This window comes from Fragaria vesca, linkage group LG2 (genome assembly GCF_000184155.1).
Source record: "Fragaria vesca subsp. vesca linkage group LG2, FraVesHawaii_1.0, whole genome shotgun sequence".
In the NCBI taxonomy this organism is placed as follows: Eukaryota; Viridiplantae; Streptophyta; class Magnoliopsida; order Rosales; family Rosaceae; genus Fragaria; species Fragaria vesca.
The window spans coordinates 14,545,675-14,571,567 of record NC_020492.1 but is presented as its reverse complement, the minus strand read 5'-3'; the positions used below and the strand labels follow the sequence as shown (position 1 = coordinate 14,571,567).

Below are 25,893 nucleotides of genomic sequence, written 5' to 3'. Positions count from 1 at the left end.
AGCTATAAGTCTATTACTTTACTGTAGAACTGTAGAACCATGCAACTTCTTCCCTACCTTAATGGCCCCAATGTGGGAACAAGCATTATGTCGAACAGTAAATGACACCAAGCCAAGTTGAATATAACTGACTCTCATATGCGAAAACAACTCTAGAGCACCCTTTATGCTCTCAAGTTTATGCTCTCAAGCAACCTCTATCTATGGTTCTTTAAGTTAAAATCTTTATTTCAGTACCCAAAATCTGCAATTTCCCAAGCAGCTCAAATGATTAAATCGACATACCCTTAGAGGCATAACGATTATTACTGTATTCCAATAAATTTTATATTCCTCTAGGGCATTTACTATAGAACCATAAAACTCTTTCCCTACCTTAATGGCCCCAATGTGGGAACAAGCACTATGCCCAACAATAAATGCCACCAAGCCTAGTTGAATATAACCAACTCTCATATGAGAAAGAAACTCTAGAGCACCCTTTATATTTTGTGCTCTCAAGCAACTTCTATCTAGCTATGGTACTCTAAGTTAAAATCCTTATTTTAGTACCTAACATCTGCAATTTCCCAAACAGCTCAAATACTTAATTTGACATACCGTTGGAGGCATAATGGATATTACTATATTTCAAGAAATTTTATATTCCTTTGGGGCATTTTGTCAAACAACTGACGAGCAACATTGACGAGCCCAAAGTTTCTCTAAATGCGAGACCAATGAATTATGCACCAACAAATTCAATCTCATTAATCAGGTCTCAAAAACATATTCACATTGTAAGTATCACGGGCTTAGTTCGTAAGTTAGGTACCTAAAGAGATTGATCAGAAGAAAATGACATCCTTGTGCTTCCGGGATATGCAACCTCCACTCACTATCACAAAAACATATCAAATCTTTCCATAAAAGACAACAATGAGGTTTCTGTTAAAACCTCTAGTTAGGAAAAATCATAACCGGTAAGGCTAGGCAACAATCACATGAACAGAAACGGACGACAACAATTTTATTAACATAAGAAAACAATTTTATTGACAGAAACCGACAAGGCAACAATTCAGTAAAGGCAACAATCATATGAACATAAACCGACAAGGCAACAATCTTATGAACAGAACTCGACAAGTCAACATTCTTATTAACAGAAACCGACCAGGCAACAATGAGTTGTCTATTGAAACCTCAAGCTAGGAAGAATCACAACCAATAAGGCAACAATCTTATTGACAGAAATCGACAAGGCAACAATTTCAGTAGTCTCTCCTAAACACTATTACATCAATGAGATTGTTATTGGAACCTCAAGTTGGGCAAAAAATCACTGGAGTGGTGACATTCCAACTTCTAATGACGGCAACATGTTTGCAAAATGCTTTAAATCTCAAGATGCAAAACCAATTCCGACTAGTCATCCAAACACTTTCATATACCCTTATTTTGATGGAATCAATTGGCTGGCAACCTTGCACAATTGGCAGGTACCCTTATTTAGTACCCCCCACATCTACAATTTCCCAAACAACTCAAATGCTTCATTCAACATACCCTTGGAGGTATAACTGATATTACTACATTCCAAGAAATTTTATATATCTTTGAGGCATTTTGTCAAACAACTGGCAAGCAACATCGACGAGCCCGAACTTTTTCTATATGCGGACACCAATGAAATATGCACCAACAAATTCAATACATTTACTCAGGTTTGAAAAACATAGTCATAGTAAGTAACATGGTGCATCCACATGACATGAAATCGAAAAGGGATTTCGTTCGTAAGTGAGGTACCAAAGAGATTGATTAGAAGAAGAGGACATCTTAGTGCTTCCATTCAACCTTTGATCACTATCACAAAACATCTGTCCACTCTTTCCTTAAAAGGGAACAATGAGTTTTTTTTATTAAAACTCAAGCTAAGAAAAATCACAACAAACAAGGTAACAATCTCATTAAAGGCAATAACCGAAAAGGCAACAATTTGAGTAAAGGCAATTGACATGGCAAGAATTTCAGTAAAGCAACAATTTCAATATAGGCAACAACCAACAAGGCAACAATTTCAGTGAAGGCAACAATCTTAACTGACAAGGGAACAATTTAAGTAGTATCCCCCAACACTACTGCATCAATAAGTTGGTTGTTGGAACCTCAACTTGGGCAAAAAATCATTTAGATTCCAACTTCCAAGGATGACAACATGTTTGCATAATGCTTTAAATCTCAAGGGGCAACCTTTTAGTCACCAATTCCGACTAGTCTTTTGAAACTTTCATATACCCTTATTTTGAGGAAATCAATTAACGGTATATGAAAACATACCATACGCATCAATGGAAGAACTGATGTGAAACATCAGGAAGGCAACTACCCCTTTCAATCATATCTGTCAACGAGTACTCCATCAGTTCAAACATTTAAGCCATACCATATACATAGATAAGAGTATAGCATCTCATTATGTTATATCTAATTCTCATATATGACCGTCAGCTGTGTTATATCCTTCCCTACCATAATAGCTCCAATGTGCGAAGAAGAACTATGCTCAACAGTAAATGTCATATATCAACCCAGTTAAATACCACCAACTCTCATATGAGAAAGCAACTCTAGAGCACCCTTTATAATTTATATTCTTAATCAACCTCCAGCTATGGTACTCCAAGTTAAAATACTTATTTCAATACCCTCACATCTACAGTTTCTCAAACAGCTCAAATGCTTCATTTGGCATACCCTTGGAGGCATAGCCGATATTACTGCATCTAAGAAATTTATATTCCTATGGGACATTTTGTCAAACAACTGACAAGCAACAACGACTAGCCCAAACTTTCTCTAAATGTGGAGACCAATGCATTACGCACCAACAAATTCAATATGCACCAACAAATTCAATCTCTTTACTCGGGTCTCAAAAACATAATCAAAGTATCATGGTGCATCCACATAGCATAAAATCGAAAAGGGGATTTTGTTCGTAAGTGAGGTACCTAAAGAGGTTAATCAGAAAAATAGGACATCATAGTGCTTCTTGTGGTGACTTAACTAGGCAGGCAGCCTAGTAGGTGCACCCGTCCCACATCGCCCGGGGGAGACAAGTTGTTGTGTTTATATGTGCAGAGCTAGCACTTTACATTGAGACGCGTTTTTGGGTGAAACCTCAAGAACAAAACTGTGAGGGCCGGTGGGCCCAAAGCGGACAATATCTCAATGGTAGGGATTAGGTTGTTACACTTCCGGAAATTCAACCTCTAATCACTATACCAAAAACATATGTCCAATATTTCCTTAAAAAGCAACAATGAGGTTTCTGTTAAAACCTCAAGCTAGGATAAATCACACCCAATAAAGCTAAGCAAAAATCTTATTAACAGAAACCGACAATACAACAATTTTATTAACAAAAGACAAAAAAATTCATTATAGAAACCGGCAAGGCAACAATTCAGCAAAGGCAACAAACTTATGAACAAAAACCGACAAGGCAACACTTCTGTAAAGACAACGATTTTATCAACAGAAATCGACTAGGCAGCCTTATGAACAGAAACTGGCAAGGCAACAATTTTATTGACAAAAGGCAACAAATTCATTATAGAAACCGACAAGGCAACAATTTAGTAAAGACAACAAACTTATTAACAAAAACTAACAAGGCAACACTTTTGTAAAGGCAACGATTCTATCAACAGAAACCGACATGGCAGCAATCCTATGAATAGAAACCGGCAAGGTAGTGATTTTATTAACAGAAGACAACAAATTGATTATAGAAACCGGCAAGGGAACAATTTAGTAAAGGCAACAAACTTATGAACAAAAACCGACAAGATAATACTTCAGTAAAGGCAACGATCTTATCAACATACACCCAAAGGCAGCAATCTTATGAACAGAAACCGGCAAAGCATCAATTTTATTAACAGAAGGCAACAATTCAGTAAAGGCAACAGAATCCAACAAGGCAACAATTTTAATCACAGAATGCAACAATTCAGTAAAAGCAACAATCTTATGAACAAAAACCAACAAGGAAACAATTCATCAAAGGCAACAATCAGTGGTCTTCTCCAACACTACTGCATCAATAAGCAGTTGTTGGAACCTCAAGTTGGGCACACAATCACTTGAGTTGTTACATTCCAACTTCCAATGATGGCAACATGTTTGCATAATGCTTTAAATCTCAAGAGGCAACCTTTTAGTCACTAATTCGGCATAGTCTTTTCAAAACTTTCATATACCCTTATTTTGATGGAATCAATTAGCAGGCAACCTTACACAATAATAACGGTATTAAAAAAATCCTTTATAATTCGGGCCCAATCAAACATGATTCCTCAACACCCCAAGAGATCTGAATTAAAATTTCATGCATATTACTAGGCTTTTCATCATACCTTGAAAAATCGAAGGGCCTAATCGAGATTATACCACATAATCATGATCAAATCGCAAACCAATGAACGTCTGAAACCCACCATCACGAGTATACCTGAAATTGAATTATGGAAAAGAAAAAAATGGAATCAACACCCTAAATGTGAAATAGAAAAAGATTACTATGAGATTCAATTGAATTGTAGAGACGATTACCGAAACTGAAAGGAAGTATCAAACAAAAGAGAAGCCTAACGATTTTACCTTGTTGTGGTGAAGCTAACCACAACGGTGGTTGGCCGCACCGGAGCGGCTGTAAGAAACCCAAACAATTTTGAATTTCAAAAATCACAAAGAGAGAGAGAGCCAAAGCTTGTGATTCAAAATTGAATTGGGAGAGAGATAGAGAGAGCCGTTATTAGACGTCGTTTATATATTTAAAGCCTAAATGTGTCGGCTACTTACACCGTGAGGGTTCCTTTGGAATCAAGCCTCTTTCTGCCAGTCAAGCGGCGACACCTGTCTCTCGACTTAACAGTTTTAAAACTCTGTTAACTCCTTACTCGTGTCAAGCTTATTGCAACAGCAGCTCTAATACTGTCCAAAAGAAAATGATTTTACTGCAAAAACATATGCCAAAACGTTTATATATCCTGTAGATTTTATTTTCACAATCAAATTCTAATGTCTCACTGGTCATTCAATTCTCGTTTTTATTTTCCTGTAAATGTTCGTTTTCTAGTTTTTCTTTCTACTCTGTCTTCTAGATAATCCGAATTCTCAAAACATTTGCTTGTGAACTATTCTGAAGTGTTATCGTTTCTTCTCCAAGAAAAACAAAAAACCAACCTCTCAACAATAGTATTCAAACATCTTACATGGTAACTATAACAGATACAAAGAAGATGGTGAAAAATAAAGAACACGTCCACATATATAACCTGAATTAGGAGGAATACACTTGCAAGTAAGAGCTTTTGAAAGGCTTCATGCTTAACACACTCAACAACAGATAAAAATTACTACTGGTTTCTCTAAGGAAAGCTTGGTTGGATATCCTTGACCCTCCAAATTATTCCCACTTGGTTGGCCTTCGAAACCTGATTGACTGCATAGATAGTTACAAGGCGAATAAGTGAAAGAGATAACTAAGTGAATCAATCAACTTAAAGGAAACAACGAAAAGGAAACATATGGTGAAAGCTAAACATCAATCTTTCCTCTTGGAGTATCAAGTTTAAATGTTTTAACCAAGCTACCTTAGTAACCCCCCTGTTACTCTTTCCCAGAATAAATCTAGCACCATTTCCTACAGACTCTACTCCTAAAGTCTCCTATTCCATTTTAACTCTTCACAACCCCAATAGACGATTTAACTAAGAATGATAGAAGCGAATAGCTCAAAGGTTGAACTACCTAGCTGATCAGCTCCAAATGACAAATCACGGTACCTCTCAGGTTTTTTTGTTTCAACTATTATGTTTCAACAAACTCCTGACTACAAATACACAAAGGAAAGAAATCCATACTTCTAAGAAACTATGTGCTTGTGTGTTTCTAGTTCTGTAAATAACATTAATGATTCAAAATAAATTCACCCTGTTCTTTAAGCTAATTGTGTGGAAGCTTTTCTTTTTCGACCTGTATATTGGTACTTGGTAGCCTGCTATATGATGGAGAAAAAATCAGAACAACTAACCCAGCACCTATCAGCCGCATAGTTAGATAAAAAAAAGTAAATGTGCCTGTGAAAAAAATGAAAACTTGCATAGATTTCTGAAACTTGTAATTGCAGGACGCGTAAGAGAGATAGATGAGTACACCCACCATGCAGTCATAGCAATTGCAACTGAACGAATCCCTGAAAGAGCAGCGATGTCAAATTAATCCAATGTAATAATGAAATGCAAAACGTAAAACAGGAAAAAAAAAAATTGTACCGAGTCTTGCGCGAAAGGATATTCACGACAGACGAATTTGTTAGAAGAGATATTGAGAACTTGCTTGCTTCTTTAGTTTACTCTCCCCTTTTAATTATTTAGCATGCTTCTGTTTTAATACAATGCAGCTAAACAGAATTATTTATATGGATTCAAAAACCCCAAAAGAAAGATCAAAAGCATACCTTGAATATGAATCTACAAGTCCTCATCTATATGCTTTCAGTTCTACCCTTACGAGTTCTCTTTCTACAAAACCAAAAGTAAATTAATCCATAGGAGTATATTATAGGTACCAAAACAAAAAGTAAAAGAGAGATAGGTCTGAAAGTGCAGAGAATATCTTCATAAAAAAAAATGAAAAAGATATTAAAAAAATAAAAATAAAAAGATTGAGGAGGAAAAAGACTATAGACTAATAGACCCATTGTTCTTAAATTCATGGATCAGTAATTGCAACCCGCAGACTTACATCACAAATTAAACCAATCAAGTGCAGGCAAGAAAAGGGATTGAACCAAAACATATCTCAAAGCAAGTTCATTGTCACTTCAAAGCATAGGCATGTATATCCTTCATTGTTTCTGAAACTGAACCAAAACTTACCTCAAAGCAAGTTCACCAAAGATTAGGTTAAGATATCAACAGTCCTGCACCAGGGAAGAAAAAGAGTAGATTAGAGATGCAGCTTTAAGTAAATAAGAGGCATATGACCAGTGGCGTAGGCATATGAATGATATGATACAAGCACATCTATTAGTAGTTAGTAGCACACAAACAACTTAGAACAAAAAGGCCATAATAACTACCGTTGGAGATGACAATAATCACTACCAAAGTATGCCTGAAAATGGCAAAAAGCCATATAGATAGACTACTCAAAATTCCCTTTTGCTGTTCTTAATCACTGAATTAATTGCCAAATACATAATCAACAGTTATATGAAAGGATATCGTATTCTATACCTCCAAAGATTTTGAAGACTTCCACTGTTGTTGATAAGCACACAAATGGTCAAGCTAGGAAAGAAAAATATCAAACTAATATAAGCCAGATGGATTTAACAAAAGAAACTGCAATACAATGCAGCCTATTTTAACAAGCACATGAGATATATACAACCCAAATATAGTCCCTTCAAAAAATGGGCAAGGTAACTAGTACCTATAGTCAGAGATATGCAACCCTAATTAAACACATTCCCCTCTCCATAATTTACCTTTTTATACCTGTAATAAGAGATGATGAAGGTTCAAGCTCATACATACAGTATAGCTCGAACATATACAGTACTGGTCACAATCAAAAGAAGATATAGAGTTGCGCTTTTATATACCATTTCCATACGTCCAGAGCAATAATACAAATATATATGCGTGAGTTTTTCCATCATACCATGCAAAAGATGATTCAGAACATAATTAGAGCTAAATTAAACACCAAACTGAAAAACTAAATTAAAAAGTTAGTAAGAAAGGCAAGAAAATGTACAGAGGCAGAAAAGGAAATACAATTCAAGAAAGTGATAAGAAAAAATCCTAAGAAAAATACAGATGGTTTAGGGTACATGCATGGCAAGGGGGTTGCTAGAATGAGCAACTGCTGGTCATGTATTGTATTGCTGATATTAGGAAATTCTCAGATGTCCAGAGTAAGAAAACGACCAAAAAAAGGGAATAAAAGGTTATATTGACAATTGTACCAATTTTGAATAGTCATGTTTTACTCCATTACAACATATGGAATAAAATGAAGAAAAGAAAGAATCGAAAGCTCCAGCCATCTGAAATTTCTTTTGGCAACTGATACAAAAATGTCAAAACATTATAAATCATACATTTACCAAATTTCACAAATTCAGTTGAGACACCATGAGTTGGAGAGAACACAAATAAGTATGAGTAAGATTCCACATGTTGCATCAATGAATCGATTGAACCCTTAGCAAATAAAGATTAAGAAATGTAATGTAGCATCTGTTCATGGCTTCATAGTAGACTTTAAAACCAAAGCTGAAGACTGAAATAACCCAGCAATAAGAATATATTTCTGTGTACCAATCTGCTATAGAAAAGTAACGATGTGTCCCCTAGTACAAAGAAACTGAAGCTATCAGCCTATAACTCGAGTGAGACATCAACCATTTACCCAATTCATTTTCATAAGACAGGCCAGAAATACAAGAGCAAGGTCAAAATAGTACGGAAATAATACTGATATAAAACTAGAGTAACCAAATGATAGCATATGCCATAAATTACTAATAATGTTCAGCTAAATGAAAATTTCTATTACACCCCAGGCTCAAACAAACATCATTAACTCGGGCCTCCTATACACGTTATGCTCCTCATCTTCCAGCATAGGATAGGCTGCCACAAGAGCATCTTGAGCTCCAATATATAGTGAGTTGTAGATCTTCCAGTACACCTCCCTAACCTTTCTAGCAGGATGGAACAGTCCCTGGAGACAGTAGTTAAGAACAACAGCAGCACCCAAAGCCACTCTCATTCCTTCAATGGCTTCCATCACAGCGTTGATTACATGTGGGGATGTCTCAAAGATGTTTGGCCACACATAGTTGAGCAAGTGGACTAACGCGTCCTCGCAACCCAACCCAGCTACTCCCAAAGCCATGTGCTTGACAGCAGAAGCTGCAGTTTGCCTGTGAACCAGATCCCTGTCCATCAAGGCATCCTCAAGCAATGGGGTCACTGCATAGATATAGTCTTTCCCCATTTCACCAATGTACTCAAACAGGAAAGAGAGGGATTTCAAAACACCATTCTGAACATTAAGCTCTGGAACACGGTACTCGTTCATCAGCGCTGGCAGGACAGTAAAAGGAGAACATGTTTCCGCTACTATTGCAATAGCTACAGTGGTGCAAACACGGTTCTGACGCTCCTGCACCTTCAGATTGTTCAGCAGAGTAGCAAGGACATCTTGTGGGCCAATGGCTTTTGCAATGTACCCAAATGTGTTCACTGTAGCTCGCCGGATACCCTTCTTATGAGCCTTGAGCATCTCAAGAAGCTCAAAACAGATCCTCATCCACTCCCTCGCTGGAACAAACTCAGCACCACGGTCAGCAATACGACCAACCAGGTCTATACAGTTCTCCTGGACTTTCTCATGCCTATTCTTCAAAATTGGAGTTAATCTGGGAAGCAGATCTTTAATCGGAGGAGTCATCTTTGTCATACCAATAACATTGACAATTGCCTTTAGTGCTCCCAGAATTGATCCAAGAACTTCTGGGTACTCTTCTCCCAAATACTCGTACAAGACAACACCCAGATGACCCATCAGTTGTTCCTCTTGGCACTGTTTCATGACAACAGCAATCCTTGAAATAAGGTCTGCAGCTTGCTGTCTCACCTTTGCACTCTTGTTATTCAAACGCCACTTGATGGTACCACAAATCTGAGGAAGGTAAGGTTTCACCCTCTGCCCAAGAGAATTCACCACTGCACCAAACCCATTAAGCATGACATTTGCATCATCACTGGTCTGCTCTTGGAATGCATAAAGGATACCATCAATGAGAAGCTCCTCCAACCGAGCATCAATATCAGAAGCACCCAAGTTCACAACCACCTTCTCAATTGTCTCCATAACCATTCGCCTATATGGCTCACTCTCATCTTTGAGATCCTCAACAATTCTCCCTACTATATCAGCAACACCCACTTTGTTTGCTATTTCCACAGTTGTTTCCACCAGTTGCCTATAGTTTCTCCTGTCCAAAGCCATCCTTCTAACCCAAAAGTTTCTGAAGAACTCAGGGAGAATGTCATTCCTTATATAGTCCGCCTCTACACCTTCTGTACTCACACATTGTTTCACCACCTTGAGCACAATTTTCTTCATTTCCTCATCAGGAGACTGGAACTCTCTAATCAATATGACCATCACTTCTTTTGTATAGTAACTAGCATATAAAGCATCCATAAGAGGAATAATGAAACCAATGGCCTTCAAGAAGGCAGCCAAAACCTTACCACGGTGAGACCTAATACCCTTCCACAATGGCTTCAAGACAGAGTCAAAGCTTTCAATACCGTAAGGGGCAGCAGCCTCAGCAAGAGCAGCAAGAGATAGAGCAGTAATAGTCCTGACCTTCTGATTTTCATCACTCAGACCATTCTCAATAATTTCAACAAGAGACCTCAAGTGCGGGAGAACAGCACAACCAATCAAAATTGCAATCTGCTGAACGATCTTGATTCCAGTGTGCCGTGCTTGCCATGATTTCTTGCTCTGACAAACAGCTTTCAAGAATGGCAACAGGGCAGGAATACCAAGAGCAGAGGCAACAACACTGAATGCTCTAGCAGTAGTATTTCTAACATACTCATCAATGTTATCAATATCTGGGCGCATGGCTGCAATCATAGTAGCCAAACCAGCTGCTTTACTAAGATTGGAGATAATTTCTCTCCCCTCAACACGTGCATAATAGTCTTCATCAATCAATAGAGGTTCAATCACAACAAGAATCTTATGCACATACGGGCGTACCAATTCATCCAATTTATAGAGAACTCTATCAATTACCTTGACCAAAAGATGTCTCTCCTGATCTTCCAAAGTGGGTTGCATTAGCAAAGGCAGGATGCGGTTGAACAACGGGCCAGCACCAAACTCACGAGCTTTATCAGTAAGCTGCCTCAATGCTGTCTTCCTCTGTGGTGGAGTACCATTCTTAACCTTCAGCAAAAGCTTCATAATCTTCCTCTCTTTCTGCTCATCAGGGGATAACTGCTCCTCCTCGTCTTCATTCAATAATGCACCAAAGTACTGGTAGTCCTCTGGCTTCATAAACGGCAAGCCACCCGGCAGCTCCTTGGGCACATCAAACTGCTGCCCACGATTCTCTTCTGGAATAGCATACTGAGGAGTCATCAGCGGAGTTGGTGTTGCAAGCAACTTTCTTGCTGGGGTCCTAATTGGCACATAATTACTCGGTGGATCCAAAATCTTGTAACCCTCCTGTGGAAACATCGAATCCAGCTCTTCATCAGTCAAAGGCCTATTCCTCTCCTCAATATCCTTCTCCCACCTCAACAAATTGTACTGCTCTGGCGTAATGGGACCGCGCAGATTAAGGGCCCCTGGTGTCGGGGTCTCAAGCCCAATTCCACCAGCAGGAGTGACACCAGGTGTGTACCCACCCGGACCAGGAGTCGCCACAGACCCCGGGGTCGCGCTGCCCATTGTAGCAGGAGTCTCATCCCACCTAGACCTCTGTCTCTTCGGTGTAGGTGTGGCCATCCCAGGAAGCTTTGGGGTGGCATCCCAAGTCATCCCAGCAGGAGTAGCACCAGGAGTTGCGCCTCCACCCGGAGTGGCATCCGAATCCATAACCCTACCCGGAGTCGGTGTCTCATCCCAACGATTCCTCCTCCCCATCCCGGGAGTTGCATCCGCCACTCTCCCAGGCGTTGGAGCATCCCACCTTCCGGGAGTTGCATCAGGCAAGTCCCACTCGGAGGTGGTTTTCGCCTTCTTGGCCTCCGCTCCACCATCCCCGTCCTGCGACTGGTCCCACCTATTCCTCCTCTTCTGAGCCCCTGCCGCCTTGTCCGCCGGCGGTGGCGCAGCCTTCCCCGACTCCTCTTCCTCCTTCTTCTTCGCAATCAGCCTCAGCGTCTCCTCCTTCTCCCTCTTCAGCGCCTCCTCCCTCATAATCTCCGCATAAGTCCTCACAGAAGGATCCGGCGTCTTCTCCCCCGCCGCAAACGCGTCGTGCCGCTCCGGCGATATGATCCGATTCAGCCTCCGGCGGCGGTAATCATCCTCACGATCAATAATCTTCTTCGACCTGGGCATCCCCGACGCCTCGTCATCATCGCCGCCTCTGGGCATGTCGTTCATCAGCGACTTGGGGGCAGTGTACGACGCCAATCTCCGAACGACGTCGTTCTCCACGGGGTCGAGGTTGTCGTCCTCGTCGTTGACGGGGATGGAGGAGACGTAGTCGGCCTTGTCAGTGCCGCCGTAGAATTCGGCGTCGTAGGTGACGGAGTTAAGGGAGGCCAATTGCTGCTCCATCCTCTTCCGCTCCTCCTGGGTCTTGGCTATCTCCGGGTCTGACATCGTTTTAGGGTTTTGATTTGGGTCTCTCCAGAAAAACCCTACATATATATACGGATAATTTGGGATTAGGGTTTTGAATCGAGTACGAAAATTGAAGCTTGGAAACTGATATAGAGAGAGAGAGAGAGATACTAACCTTGATAAGAGAGAGAGATTGGGGATGAAATCGAACAACGTTTTGTTCAGTGTGGTAGTGTTTGCGATATGGGAGCGATCTGTGGATAAATTAGGGCAAATGTTCTATTTGATTTATATTGCGACTCTTTTATGGTCCTCACGGTCGGCTTACTTCTGATCCACAAAAAAAGGTCGGTAAAAAGCTATGCGATTTTGATAAGATAAACCAGCGGTTAAAATCTCAATGGTGAAAGTAATTTGTGGTAGAAAAACTTTTACATGCTTTAAATAGAAGGGGATGGGTCCTAACTAGGACATCATTTGGTTGATGACTAGTTCTGGAATTTTTCGTTTCGTTTTCTTTTTTTATCACATATTTATATTTCGACCATCTAATTTGTAGATATGTATGAGTAAATCATTTGAGTACCAAATTAAATTAAAAGAATCAACTAAACAAAAATATATCAAAACGGAACCGTTCGTATAAATCACAATTACGGAAGCTCAAATGATCTTCAAATTGGATGAAACTTTGTAAGAATGATCTATACACTATGTTCTAGACACTAAACGGTGGAGATGTGAAAATGTGACCTAAAAATGAGCAAAATAAGGAGCACCACACTTTAATTTCAAACTAGTGTCCCGCTCTAAAAGGGAATTGTGTGTGTGTGTGTATTTATATATACACAATTATTATCAGGTCCAAATATCCTTATTTATTCAAAAGGTACAGATTTTCTTAATTGACCCACTTTTATATCATATTTTCTCATCTTAACGTTCACATTGTAGGTATATATGAGTAGATCATCTCTACAAATTTTCAGTCAAATTGATAATCGTTAAAGCATTCAAAGATATGATTTAGAACTAAAAAGGCAAACGGTTTAGGTTAAACAACTTCAATTCGTTCATTAATTTAATTCATTTTCGATACCTTAACAATCTCCAAATCAGCTGAAAATTTGTAGAGATGATATATTCATATATACCTACAATGTGAACGGTTAAGATGAGAAAATATGATCGAAAAGTTGGTCAAACTAAGAAAATACATACTCTTTGAATAAATAAGGATGTTTGTATACGAAAAGGCATGTATATATGTGTGTGTATATCCGCACCCGCAAGCGCAACCATTTCGCATGTGCATAGCACGTGCAGGAAGGCTAGTGCTTATTAAAAGGAAAATAACAACGCATCTACTTTGCGCATTGATGACTGAAATTTACCATACTCATTAAGGCATCGAAAAATAACAGTAAAATGACAAATATTGAAAAGGAAACGGAGACTAAATTTGATATATTATGTATTGATGTTTATTAGAAAACACACAAGGAAAGGATTAAAATTTGATATTCGCGTAAAACACATCGTGATTTAGAGCCGTTTTGTGTTCTCATTGATGACTGAAATTAATATTAGGGTGAAAAATGAGGAAGAGATGATCATAGGAGACCTCTAGAACCCAAATCAATTGTCATAAAATACATAGCGATCAAAGGGTGTTTGTTCTTTGAGACGATATCAGTATAGTAGGAATGGAATGGTTCATTGATTTGGGAAGAGTAGCGGGGTATGTAAGTGAAAGAATAAACGTGAAGGCTGTTCAAGGGGATAGACATTTTGGCCAACATCCATTGCTGTGCTATATGTTATTTAGGCAGCTTTATTTTGTTGCACCAGTTATTACGACTAGGGGTTAGTATGTTTGACTGCCTGATCTACTTACTCGTATTGCAACTTTGCAACCCTTCTATTTGAATTTGGCAAACATTATCAGTTTCCATTAAATTATGGCTGATTCAAGATCTTGTATTTTGTTCAAATATCTAGTTTCACCATCGGAATGTCTAACAATCAACACATTCATTTATAAATTCAGATTGAAGAAAATGATCGCATCCCAAGAATTTGAACTGAAGTTGGGATAACAGGGACCAAAACTGCAACCTTATCCAAAATGTAAACCCTCAACTGAGTTTTGCTTTAGTGAATATATGGCAATTGAAGCCATAGTCCTGGAGCTCTCTCTCTCCCTACGTACATTGTGTTCTGTTAGCAAGATATATATTTTTTTTTTCTGAGGTTGAAAATAAGTCACCATAGTCAATCTAGTGCGCTCTCAATCCGAAAGAATAAAACCAATGAGAAAGGTGTTATAACTTTTTCATCAGTGTATGTCTCACAAGAATTTAGCAAACCCATCTGCTAATGTTACATATTTGAATTAGAACAACTGAGCAGCAAGGCTGAATGTAGAATGCACCTCCAGTTATTTGCTAAGCATTATGAGCTGTGCTTCTTGTTGATATCATGAAGCACACACACATCTGCTGCTGTCTTCAACTGAACTCATGAAATCCACATACAAAGAATTAGAAGACAAACTTGAATCTGATCAGATACACCAATGACAATATTTGGTAGAAAAGCAACAAAGAAACCTCAAATATGGATAACTACGGTTTTTATTGAGTGAACAAAATAAGAGTTAAGCATCCATGGTCAAGAACAAAGTCTTGGAAACTTATGCTGTCATAAACTGTAAACCCTAATTTGTAAACTTATGTTAAATTCAAAATCTTTCAACCATCTTGATGTCATTCCCCAACAAATATGATATTAGTGATGGTCATAGAACAAGGAACATTACTACCACTACATTAGAGCTATTAAAATAATCAAGTATCAACATTAATAAGCAAATATGTTGATTTATTGTTTGAGGTTGGACCTCAAGTACTCTGCATTCATTTTCAGGCAGATTAAACACTGCTATAATATCCAATTTAAATCAAGGAGTCGCTATTCATTACCTGTATACAATTGACTGCTTGTTTGACAGCCCATCCAAATAAACTCAAACCAACTAGAACAGAAAGAGGTGTAATATGGTGTGCAAGACCCATTAAAACCTGAGAAGAAAACATTCAGAAACCATAATAATCTGGAACTATCTCTTTTTATCCAACAAAAACCACACCACTTACATCAATCAAATTCTCAGATTTGTTCCTTGCAACAAGAAATAGAATGATATAAAGCACCTGTGAAGTGAAAAGTCAGATCACGAGGAGTAGCAACTGCACCTATTGAAAAGAGAAAAAAAAAATGAACAGAGAATATAGACAAAAGTTATAATTACCTCACATGCCACACAACAGTAAGCCATAAACATCCGATTCCCGTAGTATGCTCTGAAAAGCCAATTAGTGCTGTCTTTCACATCTTTGTGACTAGCCTTGCCAAGTAGGAATGTACTGGAAATAAAGGATTTGCACTGTTAGTAAACTAAATTTTCGTAGACAATCTAATGACCAAAATTATACATTTGAAAAAATGACAACAAGGATGGAGAATAACCTGTACATCTGCAGCCAGTGGCTACCAATATCTAAGGCAAGCAACGACAGGAAAATCAATCCAGGCCTACATTGACAGCCGCTAGAAGCTAAGATAAACATGCATATATAGTTACAGCAACATATAAAGAAAATATCTCACCGATAGACTTGTGACAGAATTACCAAGAGACATGCAGTGCTTATCCTGAGATGCAACATAAGAATCAATATCGTCGGTGTAGAAAATTACACAAGAAATACATGAGGGTGGGAGGGAGGGAGAGAACCTGTCTGTTACCATGTCCAAAACGGCTCCAAATGTTGAAACTGCATCAGGAAGATGAATCAAATGAAATTCTTTGTGATAAATTACAATTTACAAATCACTGTTGCAGAAAATAAATCTCATCATATGTGCCAACAAAAAACTCTTATTTTACCAGTTACCGGACAGTAAACAATGACAGCACTTAAGTAGTGGAATTATGTAAGCCTCAGTAGAGTAAGAAGGCTGTTATACATTGTGATAACCACAAGAAAGAACAAGGCCACAACCTGTGGATCAATGTTTAGATATCTATGAACAGATATGCTTGAAAACCTTTATTAACTAGCTAGCAGTTCAAGTCTGAGTAACATGTATGGTGAAAAAGGCATGGCAGAGTCGAGAAGTGTAACCACCTATGGAACTAAAAGCAAATAGAGTTGGCAAAGACTAAATGACTTGAAAAACTTTTGTTGAACGGATTATGTGCTAACACAGTTTGCATTACTGTAGTTATACTTCGTATTTGTAAGATGATATCAGGATTTTGAGTTCAATCACATTCTAGTTTCTCAGAAGTTTAATTGTCTGAAACTCTCAATCACCTCGGCTCGTGTTCTTATCTGTTTGTTAACCTCAGAGTCTACCATTCAATTTACAGTTCTTATTAAAAAAAATTAAAATATATAATAAATTAAAAAACAACAGTAAGGTTCTCAATGTCAGGGTTGCAAGCAGATACCAAAACACAGCATCAGCTAAGTTGTTTGTACAAAAGCATGTAATGCACACACCAAATAATTCATACCTTGATTGAATTTGCGAGCACACCAACCATCTACTCCATCACAGACAAAGCTGGAACAACACAATTAATCATATATTTTTAACTAACATACACATTGAGTAAAACAAAGCTCAAAATTATGGTTGCATATGGACAATAGTTTTGAAATAAGAGGTAAAGAAATTATTTATTTACTTGCTTCTTTTTTTTTTTGCATCAGATGTTTAGCATGAAAATACATTTTTTTTTCTAAGTTCTCTGGTGGAATCAAAGGGAAAGCTCAACATTCTAGTGGTATTGTTATTTGTTTTTGTGTATCTAAACTCCACCCTACCCTCTTTTTCAAATCATGGATTCTCATTTCTCCAACACAAAAACAACTTGCATTCAAACCTTTAAGAATCCAAGTTCATACACAACATAATATTTCTTCAAAAGCACAAATACAGTACTTCATCATTTTTTTCAAAACAAATCAATAAAAAGTATATATTCTCACCTGGCAAAATAGAGAATGGAGAAAAGTGATTTGTTGGAGAAGCATATGGCAAAAGCATAACAGTTCATAAGAACCCTAATGTACCCTGCATTTCCAGAAGAATAAAAAGAGAGCTTTTGGGTTAACCTCAACATGTATTTCGAAAGTAACATGTAACCAATACAAGAATGTCAAGAACATTTGCTCACCAATTATATTAGGTATGTAAAGGTAGACAGAAAGCTTTGTTAGCTTTGGTTGTGGTACTGATTTCTTGGCCATTGGAACTTGTTTTTTAAACTTCAAATTATAAAAAATGCATCAGATTTAGCAAATATCTGTAGCTCCTGCACGCACCCAAGAAACTTTCTTTATCATAACCCATTTATTCCAGCATTTCTACGACAAATGTAGAAACAGCAACACTAAATACATCAAAAGTAAACAATAATCACAGAAAACCATCTAAACTAAACGGGAACATCTAAGGCATTTAGTGAATTCAATGGTGAGGAAAAGTAGTTTTTACTAAATCAACTTCAATACCCAGAGCAAAGTCTACCACACAGACAGGTATTCACTACAAGACTAACCTCGGAATCGAAAGGCCAGTTCCCTTATGTTTCTACAAAAATTGCAAAATTGTGTGGGACGAAGTCTCGGTAGCTTCTGTATTTCAACTTGGGATCCCTTCAATCCAAACAACACTCAATCATTATTGGAGTATTATTCATTGCTCTATCATTCTTTAACTAAACTAGTAAAAAAGCATCTAACAAGTTTCTAATATTCTCAAAACCTCACACACTTTTCTTCTCAAACACATAACCACAACACACACTCCATTCTCAAATCTGATTCTACCCTAAGATTCAAGTAACTAGGGCTGGGTTTGGTACAGTTACCATGTTTTTTTGGCAATACCACGTACCAGCCAACTCTTGAGTGGTAGGCAAAATCTGCTACCAATACCAGCCGTCAAAGTCGGTATACCGACTTCTCGGTACTGTCTGGTACTAGGTCTGTACCAAGATATTAATATGTGCCAAAATAGTTAAGGCCCAGTCCAAATTTTTCAACTCTCCTATGATTTTCTACACTACTGCTACTCTCTCTCTCTCCAAATACGAATGCTCAAATGCTACTCCAAATATCCCAATCACCAACTTGAACTACAGAACCTTCACCTGGATAATTGAATCCATCTAAAATTGAATATCCCAGCATAGTTGAACCAACTTTAATTCTATTCGCCATTGTTATAAAGAAAACCAGTTTTCTTTTTTCGTTTTTAAACTTGTGAAGCACAGAAAAACTCAAATCATATCAAACCCAGTACGAAGACGTGAATGAAATCAGAGAAGTTTGAAACTTTAGAAACCCAAACAAAATTAATCCAAATCCCAACTCAAATATTCACAACTGGGTTGTAACCATAAACAAGAACAAACATTTTTCAAGTGCAGCTTGGGTACCCAATCATTTTTCACACCCACATGCGCACCACGGCGGTTGATGAGGGACTGGCGCTCTGATCGGAGTCGAAGTCCGGCGAAAGGAAGAGCGCGGGCTTGAACCAGATGAGATTTGAGGGTTGAAGAGTCCAGGTGGTCGGAGAAGAAGTCGACTAGTTTGAGATGGGAGGCCGAGAGAAATTGGCTGAGATTTGAGTGATTGAATCTTTGTTTTTAGACATTGATCCAATGGTTCATGTTTAATAAGAGGTTTAGATTAGCTCAAATAATAAATATATATACATATATATAAATATATATATTTATATATATTGGTACGGTACAGTATTTACCATATATTTTGAAAATACGTACCAATACCATACCAACATACGACAATATTTTCAGTACCAGTTAATACGGTACTAACTTTGGTACAACACTAAAATGTCAGCATTAGAAGTAACCGAAAGACCAGAATAAAGAACTAATTTTGCATATATTTCAATCGTAAAGCAATAACGGTATGCAAAATTTCTAAGCAATAAATGATCGACCGGTTTATGATTTCAACGTCATCAAATAGGGAATCAAGAGAGAGACAAACTTCAATAATAGAAAACTTTGATCAGAATATAAGAATTAAGAAACAGATTCAGCGACAAGAGAGAAATGTGTGTTATTTTTGTGTTTGAACTCTGAAGACAAGATGCGTGTCTCCGTACTCACACAGGACTTGAAATTAAAGCATCGAAAGGTACGGAGGAGGTCACTTTCCTTTTTTTTTTTTTTTTTTTTTTTTCTATTTTAACTTGGTTTTGTTTTCCATTTTCTATTAAAAAAATTTATTAGATAATATATAAATAAATAAATGAAAAAGAGTAAAGGCAAATTTAAGACCTCAACACCATTCCCAAATTCCCAGTCTAGTGCCTTCCCAAAAAAACAGACTTGAGAATTGGGTTTAGGGTTTGGTGAATCAGAAATGCTCGGAAAGGGAAGGAAAGTTTCCGGTCGCGGCGAGACCGTGGCGGCGAACTACGCCTTTGGGCCGCACGAAGATGACGTAATCATCAAGCACCGCCTTCTCACCCGCACGACCACCACAAGAGGCGAACCGCCACTGAAGAAGCTCCAGAAGAAGTTCACCTCCCTCTTCGTCGAGCTCGACAAGGACGACGACGACAACCACGCCGACTGCGAGAAGCTCGCCAAGGCTTTCCTGCAGGAGCTCTCCACCTTCGAGATCCCTCTCCTGAAGAGCAAGGCGGTTGTGGATGCGAATCTGAGAGAGAAGCACAACTTCGATGAGCTGAGGGAGGAGATCAACCGGCAGATTCTGCAGGCGCAGAATGACATTGAGACTCTGAAGAAGCAGCTGGAGGAGGCGAAGATTGAGAGGCGGCATAAGGAGGAGTGTGAGGCCATTCGGCGGTTGATTGCGATGCAGCCGCCGCGTTCTCAGACGCTGAAGATCATATCGGATTTGGAGAAGGAGATTGCGGCGTTGGATTCGGAGAATACGGCCAGTTCGAGGATGCTGGAGCTGAGGAAGAAGCAGTTTGCTCTGCTCTTACATGTGGTATGTTGCTCTGTTCAGTTTCATGATGGTGCATTGTGTTGTAAAAAAAGCGATTTCGGGTTGAGATTAGGTGTGATTATTGTGGTTGTGTGTGTTTTGCAGGTGGATGAGTTGCAGACTACTATAGAGGAAGAGCAGAAGAGTTTAATTGAGGAGAAGGAGCAGAGAAGTGGGATGGAGGATGCAAATGGAGGACCGGAACCAATGCATGTTGATTGAGGGCGTACAATGCATCTTGGATTTGTAATTGTAAGATTCTCTGCTCATGTATTCTTATTGATGCCATGTTTTCAGTCTTGATTGGTACAAGAGAGTATAGATTTTTCTCAGTCGTAGTATGTGAGCAACTTTTAGGATCTATTGTGCATCTGGTTCAGAAGAGAATGGCGAGAACTTTCGTCTTGGTACTAGCTTCTATGTAGTTCATGCTATAATCTTTTCTATTGCTTGTTTAGCATTTATATGCATCACATTGTAGTGTAGTATTATGGTTTACATTTAGATGGTTATGAGAGTTGGAGAATGCACATGTTTCAAATACATGCTTATGCTTTTAAATACCGTGTACTGCTACTGTTGTGCCTTTACTTAGACTGCGAGATAATAATCTTCTCATGTAAAAGAACATATATCAATTGTTTGTTAGCAAGCTATAAGGATTTTATCCCTACTAAGGTTTAGTGCAATGGTCAGCCCCACATATTTTGGATCTGTTATCTGGGGTGCGAACCCCCTCAAGTTATCCACCTTATTATTTGCTACAGTATCTTGCCGCTTATAGATTGTAGGGTTTGGCTCCCTGTTACATCAAAAGTGGACTAGTATTATCTCCACTCCCTATTTATCTACATCTATCTCTTTCTATTCTGAAGGCACTAGATGCTGTTCAGACGTTCAGTTGACTCTTATGTTGAGAGGTTACACCAAGGTTACCCTCTGGATTTGACCAGTTGAGCTAGCTTGGTTCAGTGTGACATTTATTTATTTATTTTTTATTTTTTATTTTAAAGGAACAGCTTTTTAATTGATACAGAGAGCACAAGGAGGCAGACAAGGAGTAAGCTCTAGATAGCTAAAGAGGGTAGCTAAGAACAGAGGCTTAGCAGCCCATATGTTAATGCTAACTCAAAGTTATGGCTTTGGGGCTTATGTTACAGCTGCTTGCCAGTTAGGAATAATGGAAAAAATGTGATATTCCCTAAAAACCTTAGAAGTAGAAACCCATAACAACGCCCAGAACTTAACTCTCTTCCACAGGTCATCCCTCTACCCCGCCAAAGGTTTCAAATAAATTATTTCTATCCATCCACACCACCCAAACTACAGCTAGCACCCCACAACCCCAAAGGATTCTGGCCCTTTTCCCTTTACCAAAAGCTGAACTATTTTCTTTTAGCAAGTCACTCTTCCGGAAGTCTACCCTAATGGAGCTGTCTAGTCCATTCTTGCCTCCCTTATTAATTTCTTCCAAAAGAAACTAGCCCACTTCACATTGCACAAAGATATGATCAACACTTCACCCTTGAGCTTTGCACAGATTGCACCAGTGAAGAAAAAACATCTTGGTCTTCTCCTTTGAAAAACATCACATGTATTCGTCCTCCCATGTGCCACCAGCCATCCCAATATCCTCACCTTAGTACGGGCCTTTACGTTACAAATAAACTTTGCAGGATCAATTATTGGATCTAATCCATCACTAATTCAGAAGATGTGGAATGATTTGCAAGAAAAATTATTATCTGGTTCAAGTTTCCTTCTCCTTTTTTCCAGTTTAGACTCCACTATTCTGACATTTTCTAGTTTAACCATCAGCGAGGCAAACTCCTCAGTCTCTTAGTCATTTACTTTTTTCTGAAACCGAAGTCCAGCTCAATGGAAAATTGAGCTGAATAGCTAATCTTTCCGCCAAAGAATTGGTGTGTCATGGTGTTTTGAGCTGAATAGTTCAGTGTAATATACATATGCTCTGTTCACTGAATAATGTGCAATCTGGGATGTCTGCAGTTATGTTGTGATGGTACCCGAAAAGGACAATAGTTGAGACAATTGCACATGGTTGATTTGGATTGAACAGATCTGATTTGTTGGTCAAGGTATTAATTCTGTGATAAGTTTTGCAGCAGGTTGAGATGTGCTTTATGTGGATTTCATGATGACATTATTGCTTCCATATCTGAGAAAGATGGCTTTGTAGTATAACCACCAGGGTAGATAGGTAAGTTCTAGTTTTCTAGTTTTCACCACGTGGTTTGTTTAAGTTTTGAGACTTTGCAAACTAGAGAGTTGTACAGGTTAATAAGGATGTAACAAAGACGTGAAAGAAAAAAGCACTGAGACGATGTCACTGTAATATATGTTATCAGTTAAGTCTTGTGTTTCCTTGTTCCCATTATCTGTTCGATGGTCTCAGCATTGAATTTGTTTTGAAACTTGTTCGTTCTTACATATTGCTCAGACCAAAATAATTCTCATATTTGCATCCATTGATTCTTTGTTCTATTTTCCGTTGAATTAAGAAATGATCTTCCATTATCGGTGGGTCTGTTGGGTTTACATATTTAAACGAACTGACTTGCTACTGTATTTCTGTTCTGTTGGGTCTGCACCTGTTAATTCTTTGTTCTATTTTCCGTTGAACTACATTCTACCATGCTATATTTGCTTTTTCATTTTCATCTCCTTTGATTGAGCAAGTAGTTGTTACATCTCTAACATGAAATAGTTCTGAAAGTTATGGTATTCAATAGGACAGGCCTATATTCGACTCCTTGTTACTTCTATATCAATCTTTGGGAGAGGTCCATAGTTGACTCCCTGTTACATCTAAACTGAACTAGTATAACCTCCACTCCCTGTTAATCATCTATCTCTTTTTATTCTGAAGACACTAGATGTAACTCACTAATTTACTCTTATGTTGAGTGACTGCGATAACGTTCTCCTCTGGATTTGACTAGTTGATTTAGCTTAGTTCAATCTTTGGGCCAAGGTGACTCCCAGTTACATCAAATCTGAACTAAGATCACCTCCTCTCCCTGTTTATCTACATCTATCTCTTTCTATTCTGAAGACTATGCGACTCACTGACTGACTCATATGTTGCACCAGAAGTTCCCTCTGGAGTTGGCTAGTTGAGTTAGCTTAGTTCAGTGTAATATACAAATACTGAACGCGCAATCCGGGATGTGTACAGTCTAATTTGTGCTGAGCTGGTAACTGTAAAGGTCAATAGTTGAGCCAATTGCCTATCAGTGATTCAGATAAACAGATGCAGATTTGTTGGATGAAGGGTGTATGAATTCTGCGATAAGTTCTACAGCAGGTTGAGTTGTTGCTTTGGGTATAGGTAGTAGGGTGAGGTTCTAGTTGTCTAGTTTTCACCACTGGTCTGTTTGACTTTGAGACTATGAAAACATACAGAATCTACATGTGCAATTTTATGGCTATCACTTCTGAAAGATACATGTGTGAGAATTTCACAGGTTATTAAGGGTGTAAGAAGTAAGAAATGAGATAGAGCATGTGAGTTTTGCTGGCTGATAAGGATGTAACAAAGGACGGGAAGAAAACACTAAGACGATGGCTCTGTAATATGTGTCAATAATTAGGTGTTTTGTTTCCTTGTCTCATTTATCTGTTTGATTGGTCTCAGCATTGAATTTGTTTTGGAACTTAGTTTTTACATATTGCACAGACCAAAATAACTTTTGTATCTGCATTGCACAGACCAAAATAACATCCGTAATCCATTAGTTCCTTGTTATATTCTGTGTTGAATTAAGATACGATCATCCATTGACTTGGTGGGTTCATTGGGTCTACATATTTAAAGGAACGCACTTGCCACCATATCTGTTATTCTGAGATATTTTTATAATCACCTCTAGTCCATACATGAAATCAAGTCAATGAAATAAGATAATTCATATATAAGAAACGGTTTGTGCTGCACTTGCCCTTATATTGGACTATTTTGTATATGCTAAGCAGTGGAACCCTTTGTATTTAGGTCTGATGTTATACTGTTCAATGTCTTAGGTGGATGAGTCACAGGCTAGGGAGAGCAGAAGAATTTAATTGAGGAGAAAGAGCACAAGTATGCAATGGAGCATGCATGTTGGTTACGAGTGTATGAAAGCATCTCAGATTTGTAATTGTAAGATTCTATGCTCATTAGTTCTATTGATGAAATCATCTACATCTTGATTTTAGTAACAGGCATTCATGAGAATATAGATTTGCTGCCCTGTAGTTGTAGTAAGTAAGAAATATTTTGCATTCTAAAAAAAAGTAAGAAATCTCTCGAGTAATCCGTAGAATTTCTTGCACATTGCACAAACATGTTCATATAGTGATAGAAGTTTGCCAAACTTTTTTCTTGAATAATTTGCATTTGCCATTAGCAGTGTAACATTACAATGCATTCAGATACATAATTGGAAGCTGAAAATGCATAATTTCAGCATAAATTTTGTGCGTACCTATTTGCTCAAGTTTTCTGCCACCTAAAGATTGTATGGTTCGATGAGTTGTGGAACCTGTGGTATGCAATGTTGGTTCAGTGATTTCTCGGTTTCAGAGAAATGTTACACTATTGGGACAAAATGATTTATATTATGTTTTTAAGTAACCCTGCTTGTATCTATATTTGCTTCGCTTGTGAGGTTTCTCTAGTGATTGTCCAGAATAGGTGGTGGGAGACTAGTTTGTTAAAAAAACTATATTCCCAATGATATCTTATCTTTCAGTTGAATCTCCCTGGAGTATGTAAATTAATAGTCACAGTGATAGGTTTTGTGCTTTCTATGAGAGTGGGGCTGCTGAGAACGGGATTGAGAGGACTTGTCTTATGGCTTGGGTAATTAGGATGACGTGGGGATACTTTGTGGCTAGCATTTCGTCTCACATTTTTAGTTTATATTGTACATTGTTTCTTCGTAATGGTTTAAATATTGATATCCTTTACCTAGTGTTTCATAATGGTCTTTGTATTGGTGTTGCTTGTATTACCTTCTATTCTACAAGCCCAAGCCAAATCAATTACGACAGAACTACATAAAAGGTGATGGGGTACAAACAAAACCTTGGGGACTTCCTTACCCATCTAACCGTAGGCAAAAACATAGTTTAGGGGTAATGACCTTGGAAAAAAAAAAAAAAGTGTAATGGCCTCAACGGTTTTTCAGAACCAGAGTGAAAATGCGCTCGTGTTTGATATCTAGTTGACTCGTACCTTAAGAGAATGCATCAAGGTTTCTTTTTAGGAGTTTACTAGTTGAGTCAGCTAATTGGTGTTGTTTAACATATGTTGGCCGTGTTTACTGAATCATTCAAAATCAGGCTGTGTACAGTTTCAATTTGTGTTCAGATTGTATTCCAAAACTCAAGAAGCTAATGGTTGAGCCAGTGTATACACTCGGTT

General features: G+C 38.2%; 3 protein-coding genes across 3 annotated transcripts; 1 reads left to right on the top strand and 2 right to left on the bottom strand.

Moving 5' to 3' along the window:
• Positions 1-8,284: 8,284 nt before the first annotated feature.
• Positions 8,285-12,652, bottom strand: LOC101300014 (splicing factor 3B subunit 1-like). The gene is made up of 2 exons (XM_004290484.1): positions 12,566-12,652; positions 8,285-12,467 (listed from the first exon to the last, which is right to left on the bottom strand). The coding sequence occupies exon 2, from the start codon at positions 12,427-12,429 to the stop codon at positions 8,632-8,634; it is 3,798 nt and encodes a 1,265-aa protein (XP_004290532.1). The 5' UTR covers positions 12,430-12,467; positions 12,566-12,652; the 3' UTR covers positions 8,285-8,631.
• A 2,066-nt stretch (positions 12,653-14,718) lies between these two features.
• On the bottom strand, positions 14,719-19,116 carry LOC101299436 (CDP-diacylglycerol--inositol 3-phosphatidyltransferase 1-like). Its single transcript, XM_004290482.1, has 11 exons — positions 18,908-19,116; positions 17,642-17,779; positions 17,454-17,538; positions 16,976-17,025; positions 16,190-16,229; positions 16,063-16,107; positions 15,922-15,987; positions 15,704-15,818; positions 15,549-15,605; positions 15,375-15,473; positions 14,719-14,904 (listed from the first exon to the last, which is right to left on the bottom strand). Exons 2-11 carry the CDS (start codon positions 17,712-17,714, stop codon positions 14,845-14,847), a joined length of 690 nt encoding a protein of 229 aa, XP_004290530.1. The 5' UTR covers positions 17,715-17,779; positions 18,908-19,116; the 3' UTR covers positions 14,719-14,844.
• A 643-nt stretch (positions 19,117-19,759) lies between these two features.
• On the top strand, positions 19,760-25,631 carry LOC101299726 (THO complex subunit 7 homolog). The gene is made up of 3 exons (XM_004290483.1): positions 19,760-20,468; positions 20,571-20,717; positions 24,510-25,631. The coding sequence occupies exons 1-2, from the start codon at positions 19,872-19,874 to the stop codon at positions 20,685-20,687; spliced, it is 714 nt and encodes a 237-aa protein (XP_004290531.1). The 5' UTR covers positions 19,760-19,871; the 3' UTR covers positions 20,688-20,717; positions 24,510-25,631.
• Positions 25,632-25,893: the final 262 nt, after the last annotated feature.

Coding starts and splice junctions, on each gene's coding strand:
- LOC101300014 (XM_004290484.1), bottom strand. CDS start 12,429: ATGTCAGACCCGGAGATAGCCAAGACCCAGGAGGAGCGGAAGAGGATG.
- LOC101299436 (XM_004290482.1), bottom strand. CDS start 17,714: ATGGCCAAGAAATCAGTACCACAACCAAAGCTAACAAAGCTTTCTGTC. Junction 17,539..17,641: donor TTACATACCTAATATAATTG/GTGAGCAAATGT, acceptor CTGGAAATGCAG/GGTACATTAGGGTTCTTATG. Junction 16,230..16,975: donor TGCTCGCAAATTCAATCAAG/GTATGAATTATT, acceptor TTCCTGATGCAG/TTTCAACATTTGGAGCCGTT.
- LOC101299726 (XM_004290483.1), top strand. CDS start 19,872: ATGCTCGGAAAGGGAAGGAAAGTTTCCGGTCGCGGCGAGACCGTGGCG. Junction 20,469..20,570: donor TTGCTCTGCTCTTACATGTG/GTATGTTGCTCT, acceptor TGTGTTTTGCAG/GTGGATGAGTTGCAGACTAC.